Here is a 26,930-nt window from a genome sequence, read left to right on the forward strand (position 1 = left end):
CCCCCAGCAGGCTCCCCACATGCAGCCTGCTTCTCTGTCTGCCTGTGTCTCTGCCTCCCTTTCTGTGTCTCTCATGAATAAATAAATAAAACCTTAAAAAGATTGAGAATGCAGCCAAGAAATTGGGTATATCTTGGTCTAGTTAATTTGAAATTTTGTTATGTCAGAAACTGGACAATAAAAATGATGATCCAGTCGCTGGCACCTAGAGGCTAATTGGAATGAAATTGTGGAGTTAGACATGCAGAATGAGAGAAAACCTGAGGTGCATGAACCTTTGAAGGCCAGGGAAAGGAAAAGGAGCCTGCGGAGAAGACTAAGAAATGGTGATCACAGTAGAAAGGGCAGAGACAAGAATAAATAATGTTGATGAAACCAGCCATAGTTGGAAGCTAACCAGGAGAGAGGTTTTTATCAATCTCTTACATGCCTCCAGACAAAATAGGAAACACGAGGAGCACCTTGCACTCTTGGCAGGAAAGACCAGTAAATGGGTCTGGGAGCAGTCCTGGAAAGCTGAAGGGGTGCATTTGTGAGTCTGCACTGCAGTACCAGGGAGTACGAGGCTCCGAGGACAGCAAGACTTCGGTGAAGGGAAGTCGCTGATGAGGTATCCTGTGAAAGTTAACAGTGAGCAAGTCTGTCGTACGTCCAGAAGTAGACTGGATTACGAGAGGTGGCTTGGGCGCAGGCAATCGTGGAAGACACATGAAGGAGGTGATATACATGTAAAAGCTTTATTTATATTTTGCAAACCCTTTATGAAATTCGATATGTGTTTTTAATCCTCACATGAGAGGCTAAGAGTTGTCACCCACAAATTAATTGGCAGAGCTCTGAGTTTTGTTGGACTGTCGGTAAAACAAACTTCCAAAAGATGGGGTTTGGAGAAGCTGGGGAGTTAAATTTTAGAATGAAAAAAAAAAAAAAACAGATGGATTTCAGACTTGGAACAGTCTTGAAGGAATTCAGATGGTAAGTTGTGATTCATGGCATACCCTTGAAGGATTTGGACACAGCAATAATATGTTCAAATCCTATAAACGAAAGATTAATCTACAGTAATGGGAAAGATATCTTGAAAAGCAGTAAGATTGGATTTTGTTTCAATTTGCACAATTATTAGAATTAGAAGGAAACAATAAAATATTACCCTTTCATTATAAAGTTGAAAAAATTTAACAAAAACCACTTTGATGTGGGCTCCTTACGTGCCAGTTACTATGCTAAGCAATTTACGTGCATTAACCCAAGAGTTTATTCATAAACGAGCTCCATGTAATCCCAAGTATTTATACTCCATCTTTCAATCTGAAGTAACAGGCTTAGAGTGTTTAAGTGACTTGCCAAAATTTTGTTAACTTGGAAGTAACAACAACGACAAAAATCCCAATCCCACTCAAGGTATAAAATCTCATGCAAAATGGGATTTATGGGCTCAAATTATCAAAACGTGTGGAGGTTGAGCTTCAGCCAGGTTTCATCCAGACTCCTCATTTTCTTTTCTGGGATTCCCAAGTTTGTGGCCTCTCGTGTGTCACTGTCTCTACTCACACTTCCCTCGAGGTATAGAAATGGCTGTAGTAATTGCAGACCTTTGCACAACAGCTTCCAGGAAAAAAGAGAAAGAGCATTTCCCAGACATTCTCACCAAACATCTCTGGTTTTATAGGGTTGAGATGGGATATGTTTACACTTCATAAACATTCGTCATTAACCAGAAAAAAAAGAAAGGAAGAAAGAAAGAAAGAAAGAAAGAAAGAAAGAAAGAAAGAAAGAAAGAAAGAAAAAGCTTGCATTTGTCAGTTTATACTTGAGCCAAAGGCCCTCATGGGAGTTAAGCTTCTTCTCGCATACATGGAAATGTGAGGGTGATAGTGATATATGAATACTCATATAGACAGTTTTAAGGTAAGGAGGACTAAATGGGGGAGTGGATTACCATACCATCCACTAAAATTACATTATTATCCTTACAAAATTGAAATAACTTGTAAAACAATCATATGCTTTTAATTATAGAGCTAGTTCTAGGATCCAATACTTCTGGTTTACACACACACATACAATTTGTATTTTTTTCTTTTCCTAATGATGAATAGATAAGTGGACAGGAAGATAGATGCAGATATATAGACCGATTGATAGATATATAGATACATGATGGAAGGATAGATGGGTGGATAGATAAAAACAGTTAATCCCTAGATAGCCTTTGCCTTAGATGACTGTGCCCAACGATAGGCTAATGTAAGTGTTCTGAGTGTGTTAAGTTAGGCTAGGCCAAGCTATGACGTTCATAGGTCAGGAAGGTGAAATGTATATTCATTCAACTTAGGTTCAACATAGGATGTGTTTATCAGGATGTGACCTCCTCGTAGGCTGAGGAAGGTCTGTAGATGGGTAGATAGATAGAGATCCTCTTTTACCCTTCACATGGCTCAATCATCCAATCAAATAAAAACCAATTTTAAGAGTGTAGAGTGTGTGTTAAATAACTTAATCACATTCGTAGTTCTTAACATCTTGGCTAACTGCATTTAATGAAAAGCATTTTTTTTTAATCCTTCAGAACACGATACGACACAGAATAAATGCAAAGCTTAGAGAAGTAGAACTGAGAGCTGCTGAACGAATGATTTCCAGACTCATATATTTCACCATGATTTCTATGGAATTTCCTGACAGCATCCAGGAAAATAGTTCCCAATTACATTGGGCACAAAGGAGGCAACATGGTGTCATCACTAGTCATTGGAATTGAGAGTGTCATTGGGAAGAGTCATTAGCATTTTTACTGGTGTATGCGGTACAGAATTCTTGGCGTACAAAGGAGAGATAAAGTACTCATGAAAATGGATTCACTTATCCATCAAAGTACATTTGAATCAAAGGTGTAAATATGTATAATCTAAAATATTTAGTATGTATCTAGAACGAAAGCTTTATAACCTTAGAGTGCTTTTGGGTCCTTGGACTGAATTACCAAATTGTAAGTGAATGCCAAGGCATTAGATGTGCCGAGGGATGCTGTGCGGCCAGGCTGAGCAGAGTCAGAGTTGAGGGCAGTATAAAACCCGATTGCTTGTTCTTATCCTAGAAGCACAGTTCAAGAGGACATATAACCCACCCCGGGGAATTTTTATGACACATACCTTTACTGATCTTTAAAAGTTCTGATGATTTCAGGCAGGTTTAACAAGTATACAAACTCTTTTTTCCCTTGGGTCTCTGAAAAAGTGAGACAGTCTTGTCATAGTCTACTCGTTTGTATTTTCATGTATTTTGAACACATATTCTAAAGTCACATTTTTCTAGCATATAGGAGATAAAAGCCCAGATCAACATATGAACCTTAGAATGGGGGACTTGAGGAGTATGCTGCGTTACATATTTGGGTGTTGTCGCCCTATGTGTGCAGCAGGAGAACAGAGAGTAAGTATGTGCGTGCTTTTGGTCATACACTTAAATAGCACATACTATGTGGAAGACTTATAATTTCTTCATCAATATCAACTCATTTAATGCTGCCGGAAGACGTTCACTATTTCTCACTTTCTCTTCATAGGACGAAACTTAAATGGAGAGGCTGAGTAGTTACCTTGAAGTCATCCAGTTGGCTAGTGGTCAATGTAGGACTTGAACATAGGCTTTAGGTCTCCAGAAGCAAAAACAATAATCACAATGGTTGGAACGCCTGGTTGGGCATCTGCCTTCAGCTCAGGTCGTGACCCCCTGGGGTCCTGGGATCGAGTCCGGCATCAGGATCTTTGTGGGGAGCCTGCTTCTCCCTCTGCCCGTGTCTCTGCCTCTCTCTCTGTGTCTCTCATGAATAAATAAAATCTTTTAAAAAAACAGTAGCCACAATGGCATGCAATGCAGTCTCTCCTAATTGGCGGAATTGTGTAGGACTTGGCTCATCGGACTCATCTACAAAGACTTTACAACTTTCTGATAGTGGCACACTAAATAAATAAATAAATAAATAAATAAATAAATAAATAAATAAATAAATTTAAATTAGATTTCCTGGTGGAGGCCCAGGCATTGCTGTTCTCGGTGATCCTTGTAAAAGCTTTATCTGCAGCCCTTGTGGAAGGTAAGGAGGCTAGAGGAGCCATTTACAACTTCAAGGGGCAAATGCAGACAAGAATCCATAGAAGGAAGCTGAGAGCCAAGTGTTCCTGAGTAGTGCAGAAAGGTCGAATGCAAGATGGGTTAAAGACCTAGTTGCTTTAAAGACTAAACTCACCTGCTGTGCATCTGTGCTTATTTTTACTTTATAATTAGCCTAGCTTTCGCAGACTTCATGTTCCAACGTGTCATAGTATCCTATTCCTTCGTAGGATCTCTTACGTGCGCTCTCTGACTTGATCCTGAAAACCCTTCTGCTTTACATTCTCTGCTGCTTAATGTCTTTTTTATGTAATAAAATGTACATTTATTTCCCAGTCCTATTTGGAAAGAAATGTCTGTGTATTTCTCATTCTGCACCTTTCTAACTGGAATTGCATTATTTCTTAGTTATAATGCAATGCATACATAAGGCAAAAGTTGAAAGAAAATTTTATGTCTCTCTTGATAGGATTTGTCTGTCTTTCCTGACTTATATTTGGGTCTCGAGGAGGGTTAAAATCATTCAGAAAAAAAAAAATCTTATATTAACTCCCTTTGGGTATGCATTTCATATTGTGGCTAAATCTTGCTTTTATGTGATTTTTTTTTTTTTTTCTAATGTAAGGTCATTCATTTTGGTTCTGCTTTCTTAAGTGAGAACAGTGATGTAGTTTAGAAATTCAAGTTAAATGAAACTCACAATGTAGTGTCAAAAATTACCCTAAAGGCCATAGATAGACTATGGTATATATGGTATGTGTGTCTTTTGTACGTTCATACCAGTATTGTATGTATCCAACCAGTGAGCATTATTTGGGACTTATGTCATGGCAACCTGGATGTAAAAAGAGCTCCAGGTGGCAGGGTCACTTGGGCAAGAATACAGAGCCATGAAAGAGCCTTGGCTCCATAGTAACTGAGTACGTACCGGCTCCATATGGGGTCTCTGGCAGCAGGGTCAGAAACTAAACCACAGAGATTCTGAAACTGGTTCCTGTCATGCAAATGAGTTTAGGTGATTTTTCTTTCAGTAGGAATAGAAACCCTTTAGGGCCTTTTATTTTATTTTATTTTTTTTTCTTTAGGGCCTTTTAAAAAATAACTTATTTTTTAATGAAGTGGAGCAACATGATCAACCTTATGTTATGGGACAATAAGTCTGTGCGAAAGGAGCTAGAGGAGGGAAAAGTTAGGATGCCATGCAGCCTTGCAATTTTGAAAGTGAGGAGCCAAACCAGTTGAGACAGTTGCAGGGGTGATAAAAAGGAAAGGACATTTTCAATGAATAGACTATTTTTATACATCTAGGGAATTAAAAAAAGATTTTAGAGAAGCCACATGTTAAATATAACTCACTTATTTTTCTTTCTTTTTTTTTTTAAGATTTACTTGTTTATTTTAAAGAAAGACAGATGGAGAGCACAAGCAGGAGGATGGGCAGAGGGAGAGGCAGAAAGAGAATCTCAAGCAGATTCCCTGCTGAACACAGAGCAGGACTCCATCCCAGGACCCTGAGATCATGACCTGACCCAAAATCAAGAGTCGGACACTTAACGGACTGAGCCACCCAGGCACCCCATTATCTGTTTACATTTTCAACATATTTCTAGCAAATTTTTTTACACCCCGAGTGTAAAAATGCATAGACTATAAAAATATTATGGTGGAGGTGCCATTTGCCAGAATAAAGTTATGCAACACATTGCTTTTTATGGTTAAGAGTAATACCTGGTATATTGTGTGTGGTTCTGAACACTTGTTGATTGAAAGAAGGAATGAGTCAATCAGCAAGTTAGTCTACTTGGGCAGAAATCATGAGTTCAGGCTCAGTTCTACTTCCGCCTCTACTATTTTGTATGAGTGTCTTTTAGAGTCAACAAGAGGGACACCTGGGTGGCTCAGTGGTTGAGCATCTGCCTTGGGCTCAGGTTGTGATCCCAGGGTCCTGGGACCGAATCCCGCATCAGGCTCCATCTGCCTGTGTCTCTGCCTCCCTCTGTGTCTCTCATGAATAAATAAATAAAATCCTTAAAAATAAATAAATAAAAATAAAGTCAACAAGAATGATTTTAACATTCCTGGGCTTCAATTCTTTCATTGTAAGATGCAGGCACTGTGTGAGATTATTTTTTTAAAAATTCATCCTTGTTGATATTATTAATCTGAAGGAAATCAAATAATTAGAGTATGACTATCACATGACCTACATGTGAGCAGAAGTAAGCTATTGTGGTTGTATTAAGAGAGCCAGCAAAATTAAAATATAAAATAAAATAAAATAAAATAAAATAGTAAAATAAAGTAAAATAAAATAATAAAATTAAAAAAGAGAGAGCCAGCTGGCCCATCTGCTCTAGGTTCCAGAACTCATATGCCCGTTGGATAATTAGGAAGAAGACATTAATTAAAACCACTGAGTATCATGAGCCACATTTATAGAATATTTTTGAGATAAGGATACCTACATCTCCACACCCATTCACATACATACATAAAGGAAAACCACATAAAAGGATCACAAAATGAAAAAAAAAAGACTACAAAGTCAAAATAAGCTAGTAAATACACTTTTAATAGATGGACAGATAGATATAGACAATGAAGGTAAAATGGGTCAAGAATATGAATACCGTGTATATATGTACACCCAAGCACGCAACATAAAAATGACCAGTAAACATAAGGTGTTTAAACTCACTCACAATGTAAAAAGTTACAAAGAACAATGAAGACTGATGAGAATACTGGGAAAAATGCCAGGTTGGCAGGAATGTAAACTTGACAATATATATTGACATGTCTGACTCCTATGCCTTTGCACCCAGCTATCTCAGTGGTAGGAACTTACCAATTGCAGATGTGTTTATAATAGGAAAAACAACAACAACAACAACAACAACAAACAAATTCTCTGAAGTGTCCACTGAAAGGAGATTGGTTAAATATAATGATTATAAACTTTTATTATTTTCATAATGGTTATATGCTTTTATAACATGCTTGCCCAATATATTGTTTAATATAAATAATGTAAATAATCATGTGTAAAGTATGGTTCAAGAATATGTGAATAGTTCCATCTTGTTCATGAAAATAAAAATTGAAATATAGGTTAGAGGGTAAGTAGACAGTTATAAGATAAGGATAAATAGATGTTGGAGGGGTATAAAAAAAACCTTTAAAAGGAGACAAATTACCCACATGAATTAAGTGAATTAATGTTTATTTTTCTCTCATTTATGTGGAAAACACTAATAAATGGCATAGAGTTTGATTTACTAATTCCAACTTGAGAATTCAGACATATAGCTCATGAGGTCAGACCATGCACACAACCCCCGAGTGGTTTAATTATTTCTAACGACTTCTCTCAAAGTAATGAGCGTGTATTCAGCAATTCAGGGTCTCGGGGCCTTGTTGTACCTTCTGGGGCTTCTGAGTGGCATGAGTTCTCATGAACAAACCAACAACACCCCTCCCTGCGTTCAAGTCTCCACATATATGAGAGTTCCCAAAAGTTGCTTTCCCTTGATCACCAGATAAGGTCCCTCGCGTTGTCACTCCCTGTTTCCTCACACAGTGATATTTTCTTTCTTGGCACTCCTCAGAATGGAAGATCATGCGTACGTATGTATACGTATGGCTATCTGTACACTTGTTTATTTCAGGATCGGTTCCTTTTCTGATTCCTCTCTGGACCAAATATCATTCTTGAGAATTTTGGCCTCTGAGCTTGTTCCTCATGCTTCCCTAGCGTCATGCTCAGTGTGCCGGGCATATTAGAGGAAATCAGTGGCTATTTGATAGATGAGTGATTGATTGAATTGGCGAATACATCCATGTACACTAAAGATCATATCCAAATTGGTTCTCATACTAGTTCACAAATATTTATTTTTTTATATTTATAATTATGAAATATTTTATTTCAGTGAAACTCTTATAGAGTTGCAGTTTGTATCAACTAGACTTCTCCTAGTGACTGTTCTTTCCAGGTCACAGCTCTGTAACGAGCAATGTTCACTTACTCTGTTCCTTGTTCTACTATGTATGTGTGCTTATAGATGTATTGACTTATATCTTACGTAGAGAGAGTGTTGAAAATTTAGAATTTAACTATTGCTGCAAAATAAATGTTTAAGTGATTACTGTGATTATTATTAAAAATTACATGAATGGACTACTGGTCAGAGCAAATGGGAAATATAAATGGCTCAGGACTCTCAAGTGCATATTCCACACTCCGTCTCCACCTGGGTAATAGGAATGGTTTCTCTGTGGGTTACATTCTCTCTGCACACCCAGGTTTGGAGGGGTTACGTTGTTGTCCCTGAATTTGGGTGGTAAGAGAATAAATCCCAGGAGGACTACTACATACAAGCAGACTACGCCACACTTTGTGGCCATCATTGACCATGTTGTTTCCTTGTTGCACATTAAACACGCTCTCTGGTGTAACTCCCTGCTTCCACCTCTTGGAGACTCAGTGTTCAGTAGAGTCAGGAACTGCTGTGCTATCCAAGCGCTGCGGAAGGTAGTATTTTGGGATTTGCATGCTTCAGATGATTAACCAAGTCTTCCCAATGAAGGGAACCTTTGTCTTCGCATTAGTCTTTAAAAAGTCATGGAGCATCCAGCAAAACAAGCTGATTTGATGTTTAATTGTGCTCCTGTGAGAACCTATAGAGGAAGATGTAAGAACTCTCAAATAACTTATGTGGTTCTTTGTGAATAACTTTTTCTCTAAACCAAAGATAATCTCTACTGTAACTGAGTGGGAACTCATTTTTTAAAAAGTTTTAATTTAAATTTCTGTTCACATCTAGTGTAATATTAGTTTCAGATGTACAATCTAGTGATTCAAAACTTACGTCCAGCACCCGGTGCTCCTCACAAGTGCGCTCCTTAATCCCCGTTATCTATTTCACCCATCCCCCACCTACCTCCCCCCTGGTAACCATCAGTTTGTTCTCAATAGTTAAGAATCTGTATCTTGCATTCCCTTCTCTTTTTTCCCTATGCTCATTTTTTTCCTTAAATTCCACATATGCGTGAAATCATATGGGGTTTGTGTTTCTCTGATTTATGTTGCTTAGCCTAATACTCACTAGCTCCATTCACATCATTGCAAATGCCAAGATTTCATTCATTTTGATAGCTGAGTAATATTCCTGTGTGTGTATGTGAGAGACAAAGATATCTTCTTCATCCATTCTTCATTTGATGGACTTTGGGGTTGCTTTCATAATCTGGATCTTGTAAATAATGCTGCTATAACTATATGCTCAATAAGAAATACAAAGATGAAAAATATCATATCTTTCCTTTTACATTTTTGTTTATAATATTAATATGAACCTTACCTAAGTATAGAGGAAAATATTTTCCTCCAAAAGTGCTATTAAATGTCCTATGTCAATCACTTTTAAAATTTAAACTCATATATTTAAAGCAGTGAATTAAGAAATATTCCCTAAAAGGGAAGATATTATCTTATTCATCTTTGTCTTTCTTATTGAGCATATGGTGTGAATTAGGTGAAAATTTATTAAATTTGTGAGTAAACATTTCTTAGTAGATATATAACATCTTTTCCTTCAAATATATCCTTAGGGAAGAACAACCCGCAGCTTTTAAACTACAATGTTTATGCCCAGGATTAGGGAATTATTTAATATTTGTAGACTTTGCCTATACAGCACATGTGTAATGCAGTGATAGGAATGATCCAGGTCATACCAGAAAAATCACTGTGTGACAGAAAGGAGGGAAGAGGGGAATTTAGTCTTTCATCTGTTCGTTCCTAGAACATAAAGGAGAACATCGTTTTGATGAGCATTTAATATAGGTCCTTAATGCCTATTTGTGAAATAATTATTAATGATGATGCAAATATTGATAATGATGCTCATGATGGTGAGGGTGGATGATAAGGGATGCTATCACTCTTGACATCTCAAAAATGTTTGCCTACTTACCTTCTAGAAGTTTCCTTTCCTGGGAAAGATTGTTGAAATAAAACTTATCATTCATATCCTGAGATAGTGAGAATTCACCAAAAGCATTCTGAAGATAAAGCATTTGGTATTGAATACCTAGTCAATGCTATTTCGTATTGAATGTCTACTGAAAGTTATCATTATTTTTTTTTTTCTTACCATCCTAACAAACAGACAAAAAGGTAGAGGGGAAGAAACATTTCATTCTCTCAGCTTGCAAGTAAACCTTTAAGATTTAGTTTGTTCCACGTTTGTACTGCCTTAAGGGAAAAGCTTGAATGAATAAATGATTGAAAGGAGAAATCCTTTGTTCCCAACATTGAGCGGTTACTTTCAATGCCTCCAAGAGTCAGAGCATTCTGTCCATTGTGTAACTTTGGGTGTTTTATCACCCCCTTTATGCTCAGTAGAGATTTCCTTCTAGCCATCAGCAACAGAATTGATTTTATTTATATTGAACTTGGTAATTTTGATTTTACTTTGTTCTCAACTTAGTATAGTAATACTGAACAGGATATTTAGACATAGTCACAAAGCTCTTAGAGAAAGACTATGACTATGTATATATAAGACAAAAATACAAGAAAAATCGCCTTTTAACTTCTTAGTCAAAACACAAGAAAAGATGCGGAGAATTTGGATTGTCTTCAATGTTTTCCTTTGTCACTGAATCCTGAGGTTAATCCTTGAAGCCTCGAGGTGCTCCTGTAGCTATAATTGCAATTGTTTTTGGTTCCTCAATTTCTCAAATATTCTGTTCTAAGTAAAGTCTTCCTAATGCTTTCTTGTAGTTGTTGATTTTTAAATAGCAGTGCAAGTTACTTATGACCTCTAAGGTTCAGTAAGACTTCAAACCTTTTAACTTTTGTATTGATAACCTAATCATGAAATTAAAGCATCTATAGTAAGCAGATGAGCTAATGTAAGCAGTGTCATGTGTTCTTTGGTGTACAAATCAATAAAGCTATCATGATGGCTTTCAGTTCAATCATCTAGCTACTGGAAAGCGCACATAGCTTTTAAAATAGATTTTTAAAATATGTATCATTTGCACTAACAGCTATATTGTTGCTCAACATTTTGCTTATAATAGTTACATCATTATCAGTGGCATATTTTCACAGAATCATTGAGTAATGCCAAATTCCAAAGACAAATGGAGTCCAGCAGATAAAAGATATGACCTTGAGCTCTGTAAAACAAAGATGCTAGAGTCATCCTGTCTTATTTTCCAGGTGCATATGTGCTCCAGGTCAAGGCCACAGACGCGGATGACCCGACCTATGGAAACAGTGCCAGAGTCGTTTATAGCATTCTTCAGGGACAACCTTATTTCTCTATTGATCCCAAGACAGGTAAATTTTTTATTAGAGACAACATTATCACCACCCCTTTCAAATATTTAAACTTTAATTAAATCTTGGCATGGGAACTTACCTATTCTAAAAATGCAGTAAAAATTCTGTTTGCTGTACATTAAGCAAAGGAATATAGGAACTTACCTCATGGCTGCAGAACCGTTTCCCCTGGATTGAGCTTTGTGTAAATGTGGGCCATTTCACATATATGTGTCAAGTCCCAATCCCAAGTTAGGGATTCCCCATATGATTTATTTTAAATTTTCAAAAGCCTGGGCATGTTTTATTTTTTTTTTATTCTCCTGGATAAAATAGCTTTTTATTTCATATTTTCTTGTATGGGTTCAATTATATGCAGTTTTGGGTGTTATCAACATGTGTTAACATCACGGAGCTTCTACTGCTGTATTTATCAGGGATTATGGATAGTTGATTGGGATTAATACTGACTTTTGCCTCTAGCAGAAGAGAGGAGAGGGTTGGCAAACTTGAAACACTCAGATCACTAATTCTTCTGGTCTATGCTTTTGAAGCTAGTGTCATTTAAAAAATATTTATTTTTTGAGAGAGAGAGAGAGAGAGAGAGAGGAGAGAGAGAGAGAGAGAGAAAGAGAGAGAGAGAGAGAGAGAAAGCAGGAGGAGCCATAGAGGAAGAGAGAGAAGTAGGCAACCTGCTGAGCAGAGGTGTGAGGCTCAATCCCAGCATCCTGGGATCATAATTTGAGCCAAAGGCAAATGCTTAACCAACTGAACCACCCAGCTCCTGAAGCTAGTGTCATTTTTAAGTCAAAACATTTGAATGGCAGTTTTCAGGGCCAAATATATATGAATCTTTGGGAAGTATAGAAAGGACAGGATATTACACACATAGAAGATTTTATATTCCCTTTCAAATAAAATGAGGTCCCTCTGTTCTAGAGAATCTGGTTTTTGAATGCTAGATAGTTTTTAATGAGATCCAGCCATGCTGACCAGTGATCAGATAGATGTTCCATGACACAGTTAAAACAAAACTCCACAGTGACAGCTATTTTATAAGGTCTTATATGGTACATTATAAGATATTGAATATTGAATTCAATATTATTCATTACATTAGCTTAAAAAATGAAATAAATGGTTAGCGTACTAGACTAATGTTACTTTTTTCAATTTGTGAGTAAATTTTTAAAGAGTGATATCAAGTTGAAAAGGATTAATTTCACACCGTATATGCAAATAGGCTAACCATTTCCAAAGTAACACTTCCCCATCAGCGTGTGCTAGAATCTGGAATACCAATTAGATGTAGGTTAATTAATAATTAGCCATGTTTTAATGTCACCTAGACACATAAAGTCAATCAAGTTGAAACAGAGAACCTGTGGAAAACTTCCTGCAAACGAACCTGCTATTCTCTCATTTCTTACTGTTCTCATTAACCCCATAGAGGGACAGAAGTCTGCAAAAAGTTATGGGAATAAGGCAGGAAATTGCTCCCTTTTGTAAACCTAAAAAAGAGTAGTTTGTAATGGGGACAGACAGCATCAATCCTTTAAGATGGGAATCTAGAAAGGTTAAGGACACAGAAGTTCTTTTGGTTTGGAAAGAGGGTCAGAGACCAAAAGCCAGGGTGTCAAATGTTAAGACTGAATGCATGATAGGGAAGTTACACCTGCAATATGAGTAATTCTCAAGAAGTATGACAATGAAGATAAGATATTTGGGAGTATCAGTGTTAAGGAACTTTGGTAGTTGTCGCTTAAGTGGGGAATCATATTTATAGAAAAAAAAGGAAAAATTGTAGGGGAAAGAATTTGGGGAAAGAAAATTATAATGGCACCAAATTCTAGAAGGATGAAGATGGTTTGGACAACAGGCTGAATATATAGACAAATAGTGAAGGGAAATTATGTAAAATATAATAAAACCTTTTTTTCATATGAAAACATTTTGGGTTATTCCTTCTATGTTTAACCCATCTTTTTTGCAATTTGACCATAATGGATAGTCTAACTAGAAACAGAGGTATGGGCAATATAGTGTCTTAGATCTCTCCAGCCTCTGAGAAGTGCTTCTCAGAGTCAGAGGAGGTGGAAAAAAGAGAAAGGAAGGTATGTAGAGATAAGTGGAGAGGGAATTCAGTGTTAGAGTACACTTAAGTGGGACGTTGTGATTAATTCTATAGAATGGGTGAGTTTACACACTCAGAGTAAGTGTGGGAGAAGAAAGATGAAGAGCATTGGGTGTTATATGTTGACAAATTGAAATTCAATTAAAAAATACCTTGACACTAAAAAAAAAAAATGAAGGAATTAATAGGGATGAAATGACAGTAGATGTAGGCAGTGTCTAGCTGAAAAGTAAGAGAAAAACATACAAAGACGAACTTAGGCATAGAGCACAGATTAAGAATGTAATCATTATAGTGAAATTAATACGAGATGGACAATAATTACATCAGTCGAAACACTTCCTGTCCCCTTGGCTTTACTGGTTCAATTTCAACTTTAGATGAGTTCTAACGTCTTTAGAAAGTATTCTCTTCCGGGAGAGTGTGGATATTCATACTATGCCTTTAATAACTACGCATTTATGTTTTATGTAATGCTTATTATTTAGAACTAAAGGTGAAACAACTCTGGCATAAACAATGAAATAGATTTTTTGAAGCATTGATTTTCACTGGAGACAGAAGTCTTGATACTAACAATGCCTCAGACCACTAGACAGGAAAAGAGTGGATGATGAGGCACTTCATTAATAGAATGATAACTAGTTCTTCATGCACAGAGACCATTAAGAAGACTTTTTGTCAAATTTATCACCTTGTGGTACATAAGAGTAAATCAAAAATCAAGGATAATTGCAGTTTCTCAGAAATAGTATCCATTTGTTCCAGCTATATAGCTTCCTTTTATGATTCCTTTTGTCGTTATTAAATAAAATGCATGAAAAACTAATATTATCTAAAATTTTCCACTTTTGAATGTAGAATACACTTAAAATAATTTTTAAAGGGAGAGTCTCATCAGAACTTCTGGTGCCTAAATATTTATGAAGAGATAAATATAGCCATTTATTATTCATTTGGAATGAGAAAATAAAACACATTTCCTTGGTCATATTGCTTTTTGACAAACATTCCTAGCATCTCTATCCGAGTGAATACAGCAAGCTTTTTTGTAAGCAGTATAATTTGATGCTAGTTGTATCAAATAAGCTCAGAAATAGTAGTTCTCTTAAAAATTGGCTAATTTGGCAATTATTTGGTTTAACTGTGAAATTATTTACTGTGAATTAAAATTCACATACGTTCATAAAAATATACTTTGAGTGATTATTAAATATTTTTGAAGCCTCAGATGTGATAAATCTATAAAACATTTTTTAAAAAGATTTCTTTATTTATTTGAGAGAGAAAGAAAGAGAGGGCAGGAGAGAAGGGGAAGGTTAGAGGGTGAGAGAATCTCAAGTGGACTCCCCAGTGAGCCCAGGACCCTGATCTCAGGACCTGAGCTCAAACCCTTGATCGGACTTTTAACCAATTGAGACTCAAGTGCCCCAAATCTATGGCATTAAATCGCATTTATACTCATCATACTTATTATTTATAAAATATTAAAATATGTGTCATATTAGCATGTTATATTATGCATATTTTATACTTAATGTTTTTATACAGTAGAAAAACATCTATAATTTTTTAAAGGTTTATTTATTTATTTATTTATGAGAGACACAGAGGGAGGCAGAGACACAGGCAGAGGGAGAAGCAGGCTCCATGCAGGGAGCCCGACGTGGGACTCGATCCCAGGACCCCGGGATCACGCCCTGAGCCCAAGGCAGACGCTCAACCACTGAGCCACCCAGAGGTCCCAAAACATCCATAATACATAAAACATTAAACATAGGCATTATGTTTGACCCAGTGCGTGGAATCGGGATGCTAGACATCTCTATAGTATTGATGATAGATTTAGGAAAACAAATATGGCTACAAATGATTGACCTCATGTCTTAATTTACATTTAAAATCCTTTTAAAATACTTAAGTTGTTCCCTAGATGATTTCAAAAACTAGTCTGAATTGGGTAACCAGATATTGGTATGTTGTGTATTACGTGGTGACGGTGTGTTCTATTTTTCCACATGATCTGAGCCCTAATTGAAAAAGTGTCATTATTCATTTTACTTCAGCAGTTTTTTAACTTTAAATGTTTTTGTTGTGATAAAATACATGTAACATAAAATTTACCATATTAACCATTTTAAGTGTACAGTTTGAGTGGCATCAGGAACGTTCACATTGTTGTGCAACCACCACTGCCATCCCTATCCAGAGTTTTTTTTTGTCAATATCTTTTCATTTATGTGAATTGTCAAAAACCATGTATATTTATAAGTCTTTATGTATTTATATATGCTTTTACAGATCCATATGAAAACAATTGAGTGGGGCCAGCACTGAACGCATGAGCTACATTTTTTCCCTTTTATTCACATTCCGATATTTCATGCTCTGTGGTTCCATCCTAGCGTCTGTTTAGGGAAATCTGATAAATGTTACAGAGAGAACTGACATTTTCTGAAGATTTTTACTCTTTGAGTCAGACTGTCTCCTTTTATTCAGGAGCTGTAATCTCCAGGCCTCTGTCCTGCGTGAAACTTCCTGTCTTTCTGTTATTTGTTCTTTTAGGTCTTTAACAATGTGTTGGTGTTTTTATCCCTATAGTGTAATTAAAGCATGGATGAGACTATATTTTGAGCTGCTTTTGGTACTGCCATATAAATATCTACAGTATTTCATGGCTTGAAATGCTTTGGATATTAAGTCAGGTTTGAAAGTTTGAGAGATTCAGACACCTCAGTGCTGAGATGCTGACGAAAGAAAGAATACATTCTTTTTCCAAGAGCAAAATAAGAGTGCTTGTCTACACACAGTCGTCATGCCTTTCATACTTTTTGCATTTAGACAAGGTCTGATTATGGACACGGGGAGAGCAAGGAAAGCAATAGATACTAATAAGTATAAGGCTGGAAAAATAGGTCAAGGAAATGGACAATCATTAAGCTCTTGTTTTGCATATTACCTATTTGGTAATGTCTTGCACATGTGTAGTGAAATCGTGTGACTAACAATGTGCTCCTGTGAATGATTCACCTGTATCCTGCATCGTCTCACTCCCCGAGAACTCTGCGTGAACCTGACTTGCCTTATTTTAGAAATCATGGAATGCACATTTGAGCAGCTAGACCTGAGAATGTTTGGCCCTAAAAGGAAAATACTCCAGGGGCATGTGATGCATGACTTGGGCAAGTGGTAGAGCTGTTATGCAGTAGAGGAGTGGCTGTATTCGCTGCTGCTTGGGAGGAAAAAGGCTGTCAATGGTTGGTGTGAGTTGCAGGAAGAAAGAATTTGGGTTTTATATACATAGAAGAAGATGTCAGTATTTGTCCGTAAATTAGAGGAGTGCCTCATGAGATTGTGAGCTTCCCATTAGTGGGAGGGTGAAAACAGATGATGAACGATGAGCTGGTGGTGCTGGATCTATCTGTTCATTTGATGCATATTTCTCTAGAAACAATGGCCTTACAGGTGTTTTGCTCCTCGGATACCAAGATGAGTCTAGTAGATCCTCAAATGGATCCTCCTCTATTGGAAGGAGGCCACCAGGTCCCCAGAAGATTACAGCTGAATTCTGTAGGATAAAATTCTCTGATACATAGTATGGCTGGTAGGCACTGATGCAGGCTGAGCGGATGGCTTCCTGAGGATAGAGACCCTGAGAAGTGACTTCTGAGTCCCAAAGTGTAGTTAAGGTCTACTCTAGGTGGGAAGAGGGTCTCTAGATTTCCTTCCTCCTGAAGATAACCTGATAACTCTTCTTGTCCTTAAAATATGTTATTGCATTATTGACAACATTTTTAAAAAATTATACATGTCCAATGTGCAGTGATAGACACAACATTTCTGTTAATATTTTTAAAGATTGAACTAGCTTTTGAAAACCCCATTTCACATCTTAGGCTCACTTAAGACTGTAGTGAAAAGAAAACTCAGTGGGTTTTCATATCAATTGCTGCAAAAGCAGGTCTTATACAAGTATTTTTAAATACAGTTTAGCTGAGGAATTGAAAAACAGCAAATTTCCATTGTCAGTGCTAAAGTTAAGGTTTCCATCTTTAGCTCTAATTATTTTTTTTCTATTCCACCATCTATTAGCAATTCCTAAAAGGTTTGAGCGTTAAAATATATTTGCTAATGCTTCCTTCAGTTTTGTATTTTTTGTTTTTTTTTTTGTTTTGTTTTGTTTTTTATGATAGTCACAGAGAGAGAGAGAGAGAGTCAGAGACATAGGCAGAGGGAGAAGCAGGCTCCACGCACCGGGAGCCCGACGTGGGATTCGATCCAGGGTCTCCAGGATCGCACCCTGGGCCAAAGGCAGGCGCCGAACCGCTGCGCCACCCAGGGATCCCTAGTTTTGTATTTTAAAAAGTTAATCATGACATGGCCAACACTGGAGTCTGTGATCTACTAAGATATATCGTTTTCAGGGGTAAAAATAGTATTTAATTTTTTTTTATGATATACAAGCTATCATGCACATAGATTTATACTAACCACTCCAGGTCACTCAATATCATGAGTATTCTCATGATCAACCATCAATAATGACCAAAATTACTAGTAACATATTCAATTATCATCTCTTTTGAAGGATGTATGGTAATTTTCCATGATTTACCTAAGCTTATTGCTATATGTTATTTTATGTATTTCATTAATATTTATTGTGTGCCTACACATGCTATACATTGCTTCAGAACTAGGTCTCCTACCAGGAAAAACAAACAAACAAACAAACAAACAAACAAAAAACCACAAAGGCAAAATTGCCTACCTTCAGGAATATTCATGTTATTTAGGGAAATACAAAATGAACACAAGTAAGTGAAATACATTTTATTTTGAATAACAGTAAGGGCTAAGGAGGAAATGATAAAGTAGAGAAAGAGCATAGGGAGTGCTGGGGAGGGTTATGTGTGGTAAGCAGAATAATGATTTCCCAAATATGTCTACGTCCTCATCCTTGGGACCCATGATTATGTTATATTACATAAGGAAGGGGAATTAAAGTTGCAGATGGAATTAGAGTTGCTACTCACCTGCAGATAAGGTGGGGAGGTTATCCTGTATTGTCTATATGGGCCCAGTTAAGTTACACATGTTCTTAGAAGTGAGAGAGGGAGGTGGGCAAGTCAGAGTCCAAGAAAGATTTGAAGATGCTGTGCTGCTGCCTTAGAAGCAAAGGAAAAAAAAAGTCAGGGGCTAGAGAAGTCAGACATCTTTTGGAAGACGAAAACCCTCCAGAAAGGAATGCATCTAGCCACAACCGTGACTTTGGCTTTCAAGACCCATATTGGACTTCTGGCCTCCAGAATTGTTGGATAAGTCTCATAATTGTCTTTCTCTGATATGATCTCATTCATATGTGGAATTTAAGACCTAAAACAGAGGATCATAGGGCAAGAGGGGTAACAATAAACAAGATGAAATCAGAGAGGGAGACAAACCAGAAGAGACTATTAATCATAGGAAACAAACTGAGGGTCATGGATGGGGGGGTGAAGGGATGGGGTAACTGGGTGTGGGCATGAAGGAAGGCACATGATGTGATGAACACTGGGTGTTATGTGAGACTGATGAATCCCTGACATCTATCTCTGAAACCAATAATACATTATATGTTAATTAATAAAATTTAAATAAAGTTCAAAAAATAAAAAGGGGGGGGGGAAGAGGAAATTTGGAGGGAAGACCAAGTGAAGACATAGGGAGAAGCTGGCCATCCATAAGCCAAGGAGAGAGGCCTCAGAAGAAACCAACTCTGCCAACACTTTAATCTCAGACATCCAGCCTCCAGAACTAGGAGAAAATACATTTCTGTTGTTGAACTCTGCCCCTGCCCCTACCCCCCAAAAGAGGATAATAATTTGTATTGCCTTTAGGCCATTTGGTCTGTGGCAATTTGTTACAGAAGAAATGGGAAACTAAATCAGCATAGAATTGTAGGTTTCAGAAAGACCAACAAAGTCCTATGAAAAGGGCTTTGAGAAAAGATGAAGGAAGTAGAGGAGTTGTTCATGCATAAAGCACAAGAAGAACATTCCCCACAGAGGGAAGAGACTGTGCAAAGCCCTGGTGACCAAAGGAGGGGGTTGTGAAAGGTAAGATCAGAGCGTTAAGTGGGAAGGTGGAGATTATGTGAAGCGTTTACTCTGAGTGACTTGGATTTCTGAGTAGAGGAACAGTGTTAACGTGGTTCACACTCTTGCCTCGCCACCATGACGTCTCTTTCAAGAATAGACTTGGGACTCTAATCTTGAGTGAGTGGAGAGCAGACCCCATCACTGCATTGTTCCTCTCTCGCTCCCCGTAGTCTCAAAATAATAATTGACATTTTTTTCCAGCTTGATTAAGAACGAATTGACATACAACACTGTGTACGTTTAAGATTACAAGGTGTTGATGCGATGCCCTTAATATTGCGAGATGATTACCACCACAGTGTCAGCCATCACCTCCATCTCATCACATAATTCCCATCCCTTTTCTGGGGTGAGGACTTTTACGAGCTACTCCCCTAGCAGCTTTAAAGCCTATCATATAGTCATATGCACTATAATCATCGTGCTGTACAGTGGATGCCCCGAAGGTATCCACCTCATAACCGGAAGTGTGTACCTTTGACCATCTCCCATTGCCCCCACTCCACAGTTCCTGGTAACCACCATTTTACTCTTTTTCACTGAGTTCATCTGTTTTAGATTCTACATATGGATAATATCATAGAATATTTCTTACCGCTCTCTTGTTTCACTTAGCATAATGTCCCCAAGGTTCATCCATGCGGTGCCAAATGGCTGGGTCTCCTTCACTCTCCTGACTAATTAACATTCTGAGTCTGTGTTGCCTGTGTGCACACCATATCTTCTTTATCCAATCAACTCTTGATGAACATTTAGCTTGTTTCTGTATCTTGTTTTTTTTTTTATGAATAATGCTACAATGACCACGAAGGTGCAGAGACCTCTTTGAGATCCTGTTTTCATTCCCCTTGGGTATATACACAAAAATGAGATCACTGGAAAATATGATATTTCTGTTTTTAATTTTTTTGAGGAACCTTGGCGCAGTTTTCCACGGTGGCTGCACTAATTTACATCCCCACCAACCGTGCACAAGGGCTCCCTTTCCTCTGCATCTGCCAACACTTGTTATCTCTTGTCTTTTGGCTTACAGCCATTCCAACAGGTGTGAGGTGATAATCCTTTGATTGTCATTTCTCTGATGATGATTGACGACATTGAGTACCTTTTCCTGTCCTTGTTGACCTTTTGTATAACTTTTTTTTCGAGAAAATATCTGTTCATTTCTTCTGCCCATTTTTAAATCAAGTTGTTCATTTTCTTGTTTTGTTTTGTTGCTGTTGTTGTTGTTACTGAGTTGTATGAGTTCTTTTCTATTTTGGATATTAACCCTTTATCAGATACATGATTTGTGAATATTTTCTCTCATTCCATGGATTGTCTTTTTCATTTTCCTGATAGTTTCTTTTGCTGTGCAGAAGCCTTTTAGTTGCGTACGCTGGTTGATTTTCAAGATGCTTCCCAGAGAGTTCATTTGTCTTTGAAATCCCTATGTTATGTCTTCTTTTCCTCTCTGTGGTCTTATTTTACCTGTCCTTCCCATAGCGATGTCCTGCAGCCTCATGGACTCTTCTGGTATGCTTTGGAGGGACCACCCCTACTCCTACAAAGGACTTGCCTACTTCCCTCCCTGGGTTGCTCTATCTGGTGTTCTTTTCAGGTCTGTCTCCTCCACTTCTCTGACACTGCAACTTGAAAGCCTTTTCCCAGAGATGACTTTCCTGACACCACCGTCACTTGATTTCACTTCCCCTATCACACGAATCACCATCTGAAATCAGCTTCATTGTGTATTTCCTTATGGTCTCCTTGACCCTCACCTGAACACATACCCATTGCAGGTACATTTCGCCAAAGAACCTTGCACAGAGACTGTATCGATTATTATCCACGTTGAAGCAGAGGACACCCAGTTCGGTAATTTGAAATTAGTTTCACAAAAGACTGTTTTTTTTAAGTGCAAACAGACTGAAGGGAAACCATGTGGAATGCAGTTGAATCTGGAGAATGCATAACAGGTGGCTGTGCTGAGGACATTAGGAGTGAGGACACGGTAGGGGCCTGGAGACCTGTGCGGTGCGGGGCATAGCCAGAGACCATGTGGGTGTGGGGCTCTCCATGCAAAGAAAAACCAACCTCATTCTCTTCTGCCATTCGATCCCTTGCCAATTGGGCCCATCCCAACTGAAAAGCCAGAGAGCAGAGAGAAGTCTAGAGAAGTGTATGAGGTGGATCTAGTGTATGAAGTGTAGAAAAGGGTGTACAGTGGCAGATGGAGGAGTGTTCACCATTATACCATGGAATTTAATGACGCTGCCTGAATGAAACGCGTATTTTAGTGCAAATGCTGAGTCCATATCTGAGTCCTGAATTCCAATCCTCAATTCCAAAAAAAAAAAAAAAAAGAAAAGAAAAGAAAGAAAGAAAAACCATATACTAGATTAGCATGTGTAATATTTTATGATTTTTCTTACAAAATATTGCATTATTTTCATCTCAAAATATTATCAGTGTTAAACCGATTTTTGCAAAGTAAGCTGAGATACCTCAAGACTAAGGGGCTTGCATCCAACATGAGGGTCACTGCAGAGAGAGAATGTGTCCCGTGGCACAGCGGTGTCCTTTGATATATTACATGTATAACTCTCTTGACTGTGTAATTCCATTCATATTGGCAGAAATAAAACCCCACTATTTCTTCTCTTACTTGTATTTACTCTAATATCTCAATGATGTATGCTCGGAAGTTCATCAGGTACAAGACATTCAAATCATACCAGGATTCAGTGTACACTTGCCTACCCACTTGTTTTTTTTTTTCTATTAAATAAGGTTTGGTTCAGAATTAAAGCTAATTAATTCAATCTTGTGGTATTACTGCTATGGAGTATTCGTACTGTCCTGCAAAATTCAATTTGCAAGACTCAGCTATTATCATGCAAGGCTACTGCTATGTTTTTATATACAAGTACTAAGAAATAGGGATGAAGGCATGAACTTAAACCTCAGACAGGAAATAACAGAATGTGGCACTTCCTTTTGCGGGTTCTGTTCTACTCTAGAAGCACTTGAGCTCCATCCTTGGTAACGTTGCTCCTCCCTCAAGACCCTGCAATCCGTTTTTGTTTGTTTGGCTTCAGAGATTAGGTAGTTGTTAAACTGGGTGGTCCATAAGAAGAGGAACTACTTGGAAAAGAGACTATTCTTCACCAGGCTGTTACAATAGGCCACAATGTTTTAAGATTCTCTTCTCACGTTTGAATTTTGTAATTTGCCTGATTTCCCAGGCTCTACTCTGAAAAAGATTCTACAAATGCCATATTTTATTTCTCTGAGGTAGTGGCTCTTGAGTGGAAATGGTGGTAGAGTAGAAGCAGCATATCATGGTTATCAGTGCTTTTATTTGGAACTACGTATGCAGTCCTTTCCTCTCTCTAAATTCGAACAGATGTCATCCATTCCAGGGACATGACACTAAGGGAGGGCTAAAAGCACCAGATAGGTCACCTCTCAGACACAGGTTGGAACAGGAGGGCAGGGCAGTGACGTCTTGATGATAATTGTAACGACTTACCAGAAAAACAAAAACAAAACAACCCTAGTCTTAAATAAGTGTGATGATGCCCATGTCCTCTCTTTTTCATAGCATCTTAATGTACATGCATATGATATATAATATAAAGTATAAAATTTAAATTTATACATTTTCATATTAGAAATGAACTGAGTAAAGTAAAATTATATATTAAAGTATAAATATACATGTATATAATTTCTATATTGGAAATGAACTGGGGAAAGATAAATCTAGTCAACAACAGGACACTAGAGCATGCATGTAAATTAAACCCAGATGTTTATCTAGAAAATTTAATCATTCGCAGGCAGGCAGAATTCATGTAACTTAAGGCATGTGGGACCAGGGCACTGAAATGGCAGAGATGAAAAATCTTAACTAAGAGACTTGGGGGTGAAACATTAAGGATCCGAGCTGAAGAGAGGAAAAACAGATGGAAATAATAGAGTGTCGGGACCAATGCATGGGTAAACAGCAGTAGCAAAAAAGTAGAGCTCGGCTCTTCTGCAACCATTTCCTGCTGAGGGTCAGAAGAAATCTCAGATTAGAGTTAATTCTTAATTAGCAACAAGACAGCATTTGGTAAGTCAATAGTGGAAGGGGCAGAAAAAAATGCGAGTAGATATTCTTTTGGGGTTTTGGATGCTATGCTTTGTGTCGGTGACCAGTATGTATATTTGTTATTCATATATGCTACGTTACTTAACAAACAACACTATTAAAGATACAGGGGTTTAAGACAAATGCTTTGCAATCTCTCTCTAAAACCATTGGCTATAGGTTGGAATATAGTATAAAATTTATTCATAATTTTACTTGCAACAGATCCAGGAGGTTTTAGTTATTTCACTATGAATAAATATAAATATAAATTAGTTCTATCCTTGGAGACAAGGGCAGAAAATGAGTGGGATATGTCGATATGCATATACACTGCATGATTCATGATTGTGAACTTAATTGTTTATATGTTCATTCATTCATTCAGCCAGTCATTCAACTAGTCAGTTGGTTGACACCTTCTTATTGAGTGCCTACTAAATGGCAGACGCTGCCCTAGATGCTAGAGTAACTTGGCGACAAGAGAGACAAGGTCCCTGCAGTGGCATTGCTTAATGAGATCTAAGTGAAATTTCTGTGGCTAGAATAATTAAGAAGAATCCTGAGGGATGAAATAAAATACCCGGAGAAGATATTTTGTGTGTTTAAAATGTTAAAGGAGGGCAGCCCGGGGGGCTCAGTGGTTTAGTGCCGCCTTCAGCCCAGGGCTTGATCCTGGAGACCCGGGATTGAGTCCCTCCTCGGGCTCCCTGCATAGAGCCTGCTTCTCCCTCTGCCTGTGTCTCTGCCCCCCACCCTCATGTGTCTCTCATGAATAAATAAATAAAATCTTTAAAAAAATAAATAAAATGTTAAAGGAATAAATGTATTTCAAAAAATGAAGATTAGAATGGAGAAGAAAATAGCATTCTTTATATGAACCTCACACTCAGTGTAACCACCTAGTTTTTGAGTACATATTTAATTGATCTTGTTTAACAATTTCATTTCCTCTTACAGATAGAATCATTCCTTTTAAATCATGTCTGACCTGGTTGACTTAATGAATGGCCACCTTCTAGAGCTGATCCATTGTTTTTGACCATATCCTACTATGCAGCACAGCATTTCATTATACAGCTGTTCCCATAACATGTTTAATTATATCTAACTATTGGACCTTTTGAATGTTTCACTTTTAGAAAGGTACATAATTTTGTTAGTATGTCTTTGCTAGTGAATCCGGATAGATGGATAGACGCATTTTCTTGTTGCAGACTATCTGATCTCAGAAAACGGAATGTTTGTAATATTTATTTTATTTATTTATTTTTTTCCTTCAAGGTGTGATTAGAACAGCTTTGCCAAACATGGACAGGGAAGTCAAAGAACAATACCAAGTCCTCATCCAAGCCAAGGATATGGGCGGACAACTAGGAGGGTTAGCCGGAACGACAGTAGTCAACATCACCCTCACCGATGTCAATGACAATCCACCTCGATTCCCCAAAAGTAGGTGCTTTCCTGTTGAGTTTAAGTTAGCATGGCCTAAAAAAAATAAAAATGAAAATAATAATAATAATAATAATAATAATAATAATTCTCACATTTCATTGAATGTTATAGAAATCATAATACTTTTCCAGACACTTTTGGTCTTTAGGCAGCAGAAGCCAATAGACAAAAATTAAATGACTTAAGAGTTTCATTTTCCATTAGAATCATGCTCAGCAGGACTTTAATATAAAATAATACAAGTCAGTAATTTAACAGAGTCTTATGTTATTGATTCTTATTAAAGTCTTCTCAATAGGTTAGAATCTTGCTCCAATTTCTTATTTGAAAAAGTAATATAAATATGAACGTTCCATTGTGATTTAAGACTCATATTTATGACACATATGCCATCATAGTATTTGCTCTATCATGCTATTGGCATAAGAATTCTCTGCCTTTTCTTTAACTACTGTACGTGCTGAATCATTTCCATACATTTCCATGTAAGCATCAGATGATATTATAGTGATGCTATTTAACATTATTTTAGTCTTCTTTTATTTTAGTTTTGCAATAGGTGAAAATTGTTATAGTTCCTATGATAATAGAATGGTTCACACCTGTATTTTCTCTGTAACTCTGTGCTTCTTACTGAAAATGAATACTTCTCACTTGTGTTACATCTAGTTTTCTTTCGCGGTATTACTTTTAACACCAATCAGTACCGGTTTCAATTTCTGGTACATTTCCAAGGATTAGTTCAGTGTTCCTGGGACTTAGAATACAGAAACTGAAAGTCTCTATCACTGGTTACACAAGGAACTTGACTGAAGCTCTAGATACTCATTTGGGTGAACAGTTTAGGGAACAAAAACAAAATGATTTTCCTCTTCTGATCTCAGTAGGAGAGTTTGAGTTCATTTGCTAGAGTACAGAACACTGAGAATATGTAACCAAACGGATATTTTATTCCTTTAGCTGTATGGATTTTTATCTTTCATTGCTTTATCATTTTCTCTCAAAATCATCAACATGCATTTTCTTAGTGGGGATATTTTACTTAGTGATCAGAAAGTGTAATGGCCAAATGTTATGAGTAGCAATTAGAAGTCATCATACTTTAGCAAATGAGATATATGTGACAAATGGCTCATATAAATATGCTATAATTAATAATGCAGAGAGAGTCTTATGGCAACACTTTTTCTTACTTTGCTATTAAGGGAAACAGATCAAATATAAATATTAAAAGAGTAGAAAGAAATCGTGTATTTGATTCTCTAACATTTGACATTGATAAAGAATATGTTCCCAACTCAAAAAATATTGATTATTTTTATTTCTTTATTATTATTATTATTATTTTTACTTCTTAGTTGTGACAAGCTATAATAACTAAGTGAGGGGAATAGTTTGGGAGACTATTCTACTTTTATATAAAAGATATCACTTGGGTCCTGTTTTGCATTTTTTGGATGTAAATTATGTTCATCTGGGGTATAGGAAATAGAGCTATTCCTACGTAGGATCAGTATTCGTATTCGTATTCGTATTCGCAAGGATGGTAATGAGGCTCTTCAGTGGAAGGATACACTTGCCATTGGTATGGATGAAGAGTGGATTATAAAAATTGGACAGAGATCCAGACAA

At 37.1% G+C, this 26,930-nt stretch overlaps 1 protein-coding gene across 3 annotated transcripts in view; it reads left to right on the plus strand.

Moving 5' to 3' along the window:
* CDH12 (cadherin 12) overlaps positions 1-26,930 on the plus strand; it is a 954,721-nt gene that overhangs the window by 855,187 nt on the left and 72,604 nt on the right. For all 3 annotated transcript variants that reach the window (XM_072825028.1, XM_072825027.1, XM_072825029.1), the window contains 2 exons: positions 11,351-11,470; positions 25,128-25,295. In XM_072825028.1, the coding sequence (XP_072681129.1) occupies positions 11,351-11,470; positions 25,128-25,295 (288 nt within the window). The remainder of the gene's footprint in view (positions 1-11,350; positions 11,471-25,127; positions 25,296-26,930) is intronic.

Source organism: Canis lupus, chromosome 4, assembly GCF_048164855.1.
Source record: "Canis lupus baileyi chromosome 4, mCanLup2.hap1, whole genome shotgun sequence".
Classification (NCBI taxonomy): Eukaryota; Metazoa; Chordata; class Mammalia; order Carnivora; family Canidae; genus Canis; species Canis lupus.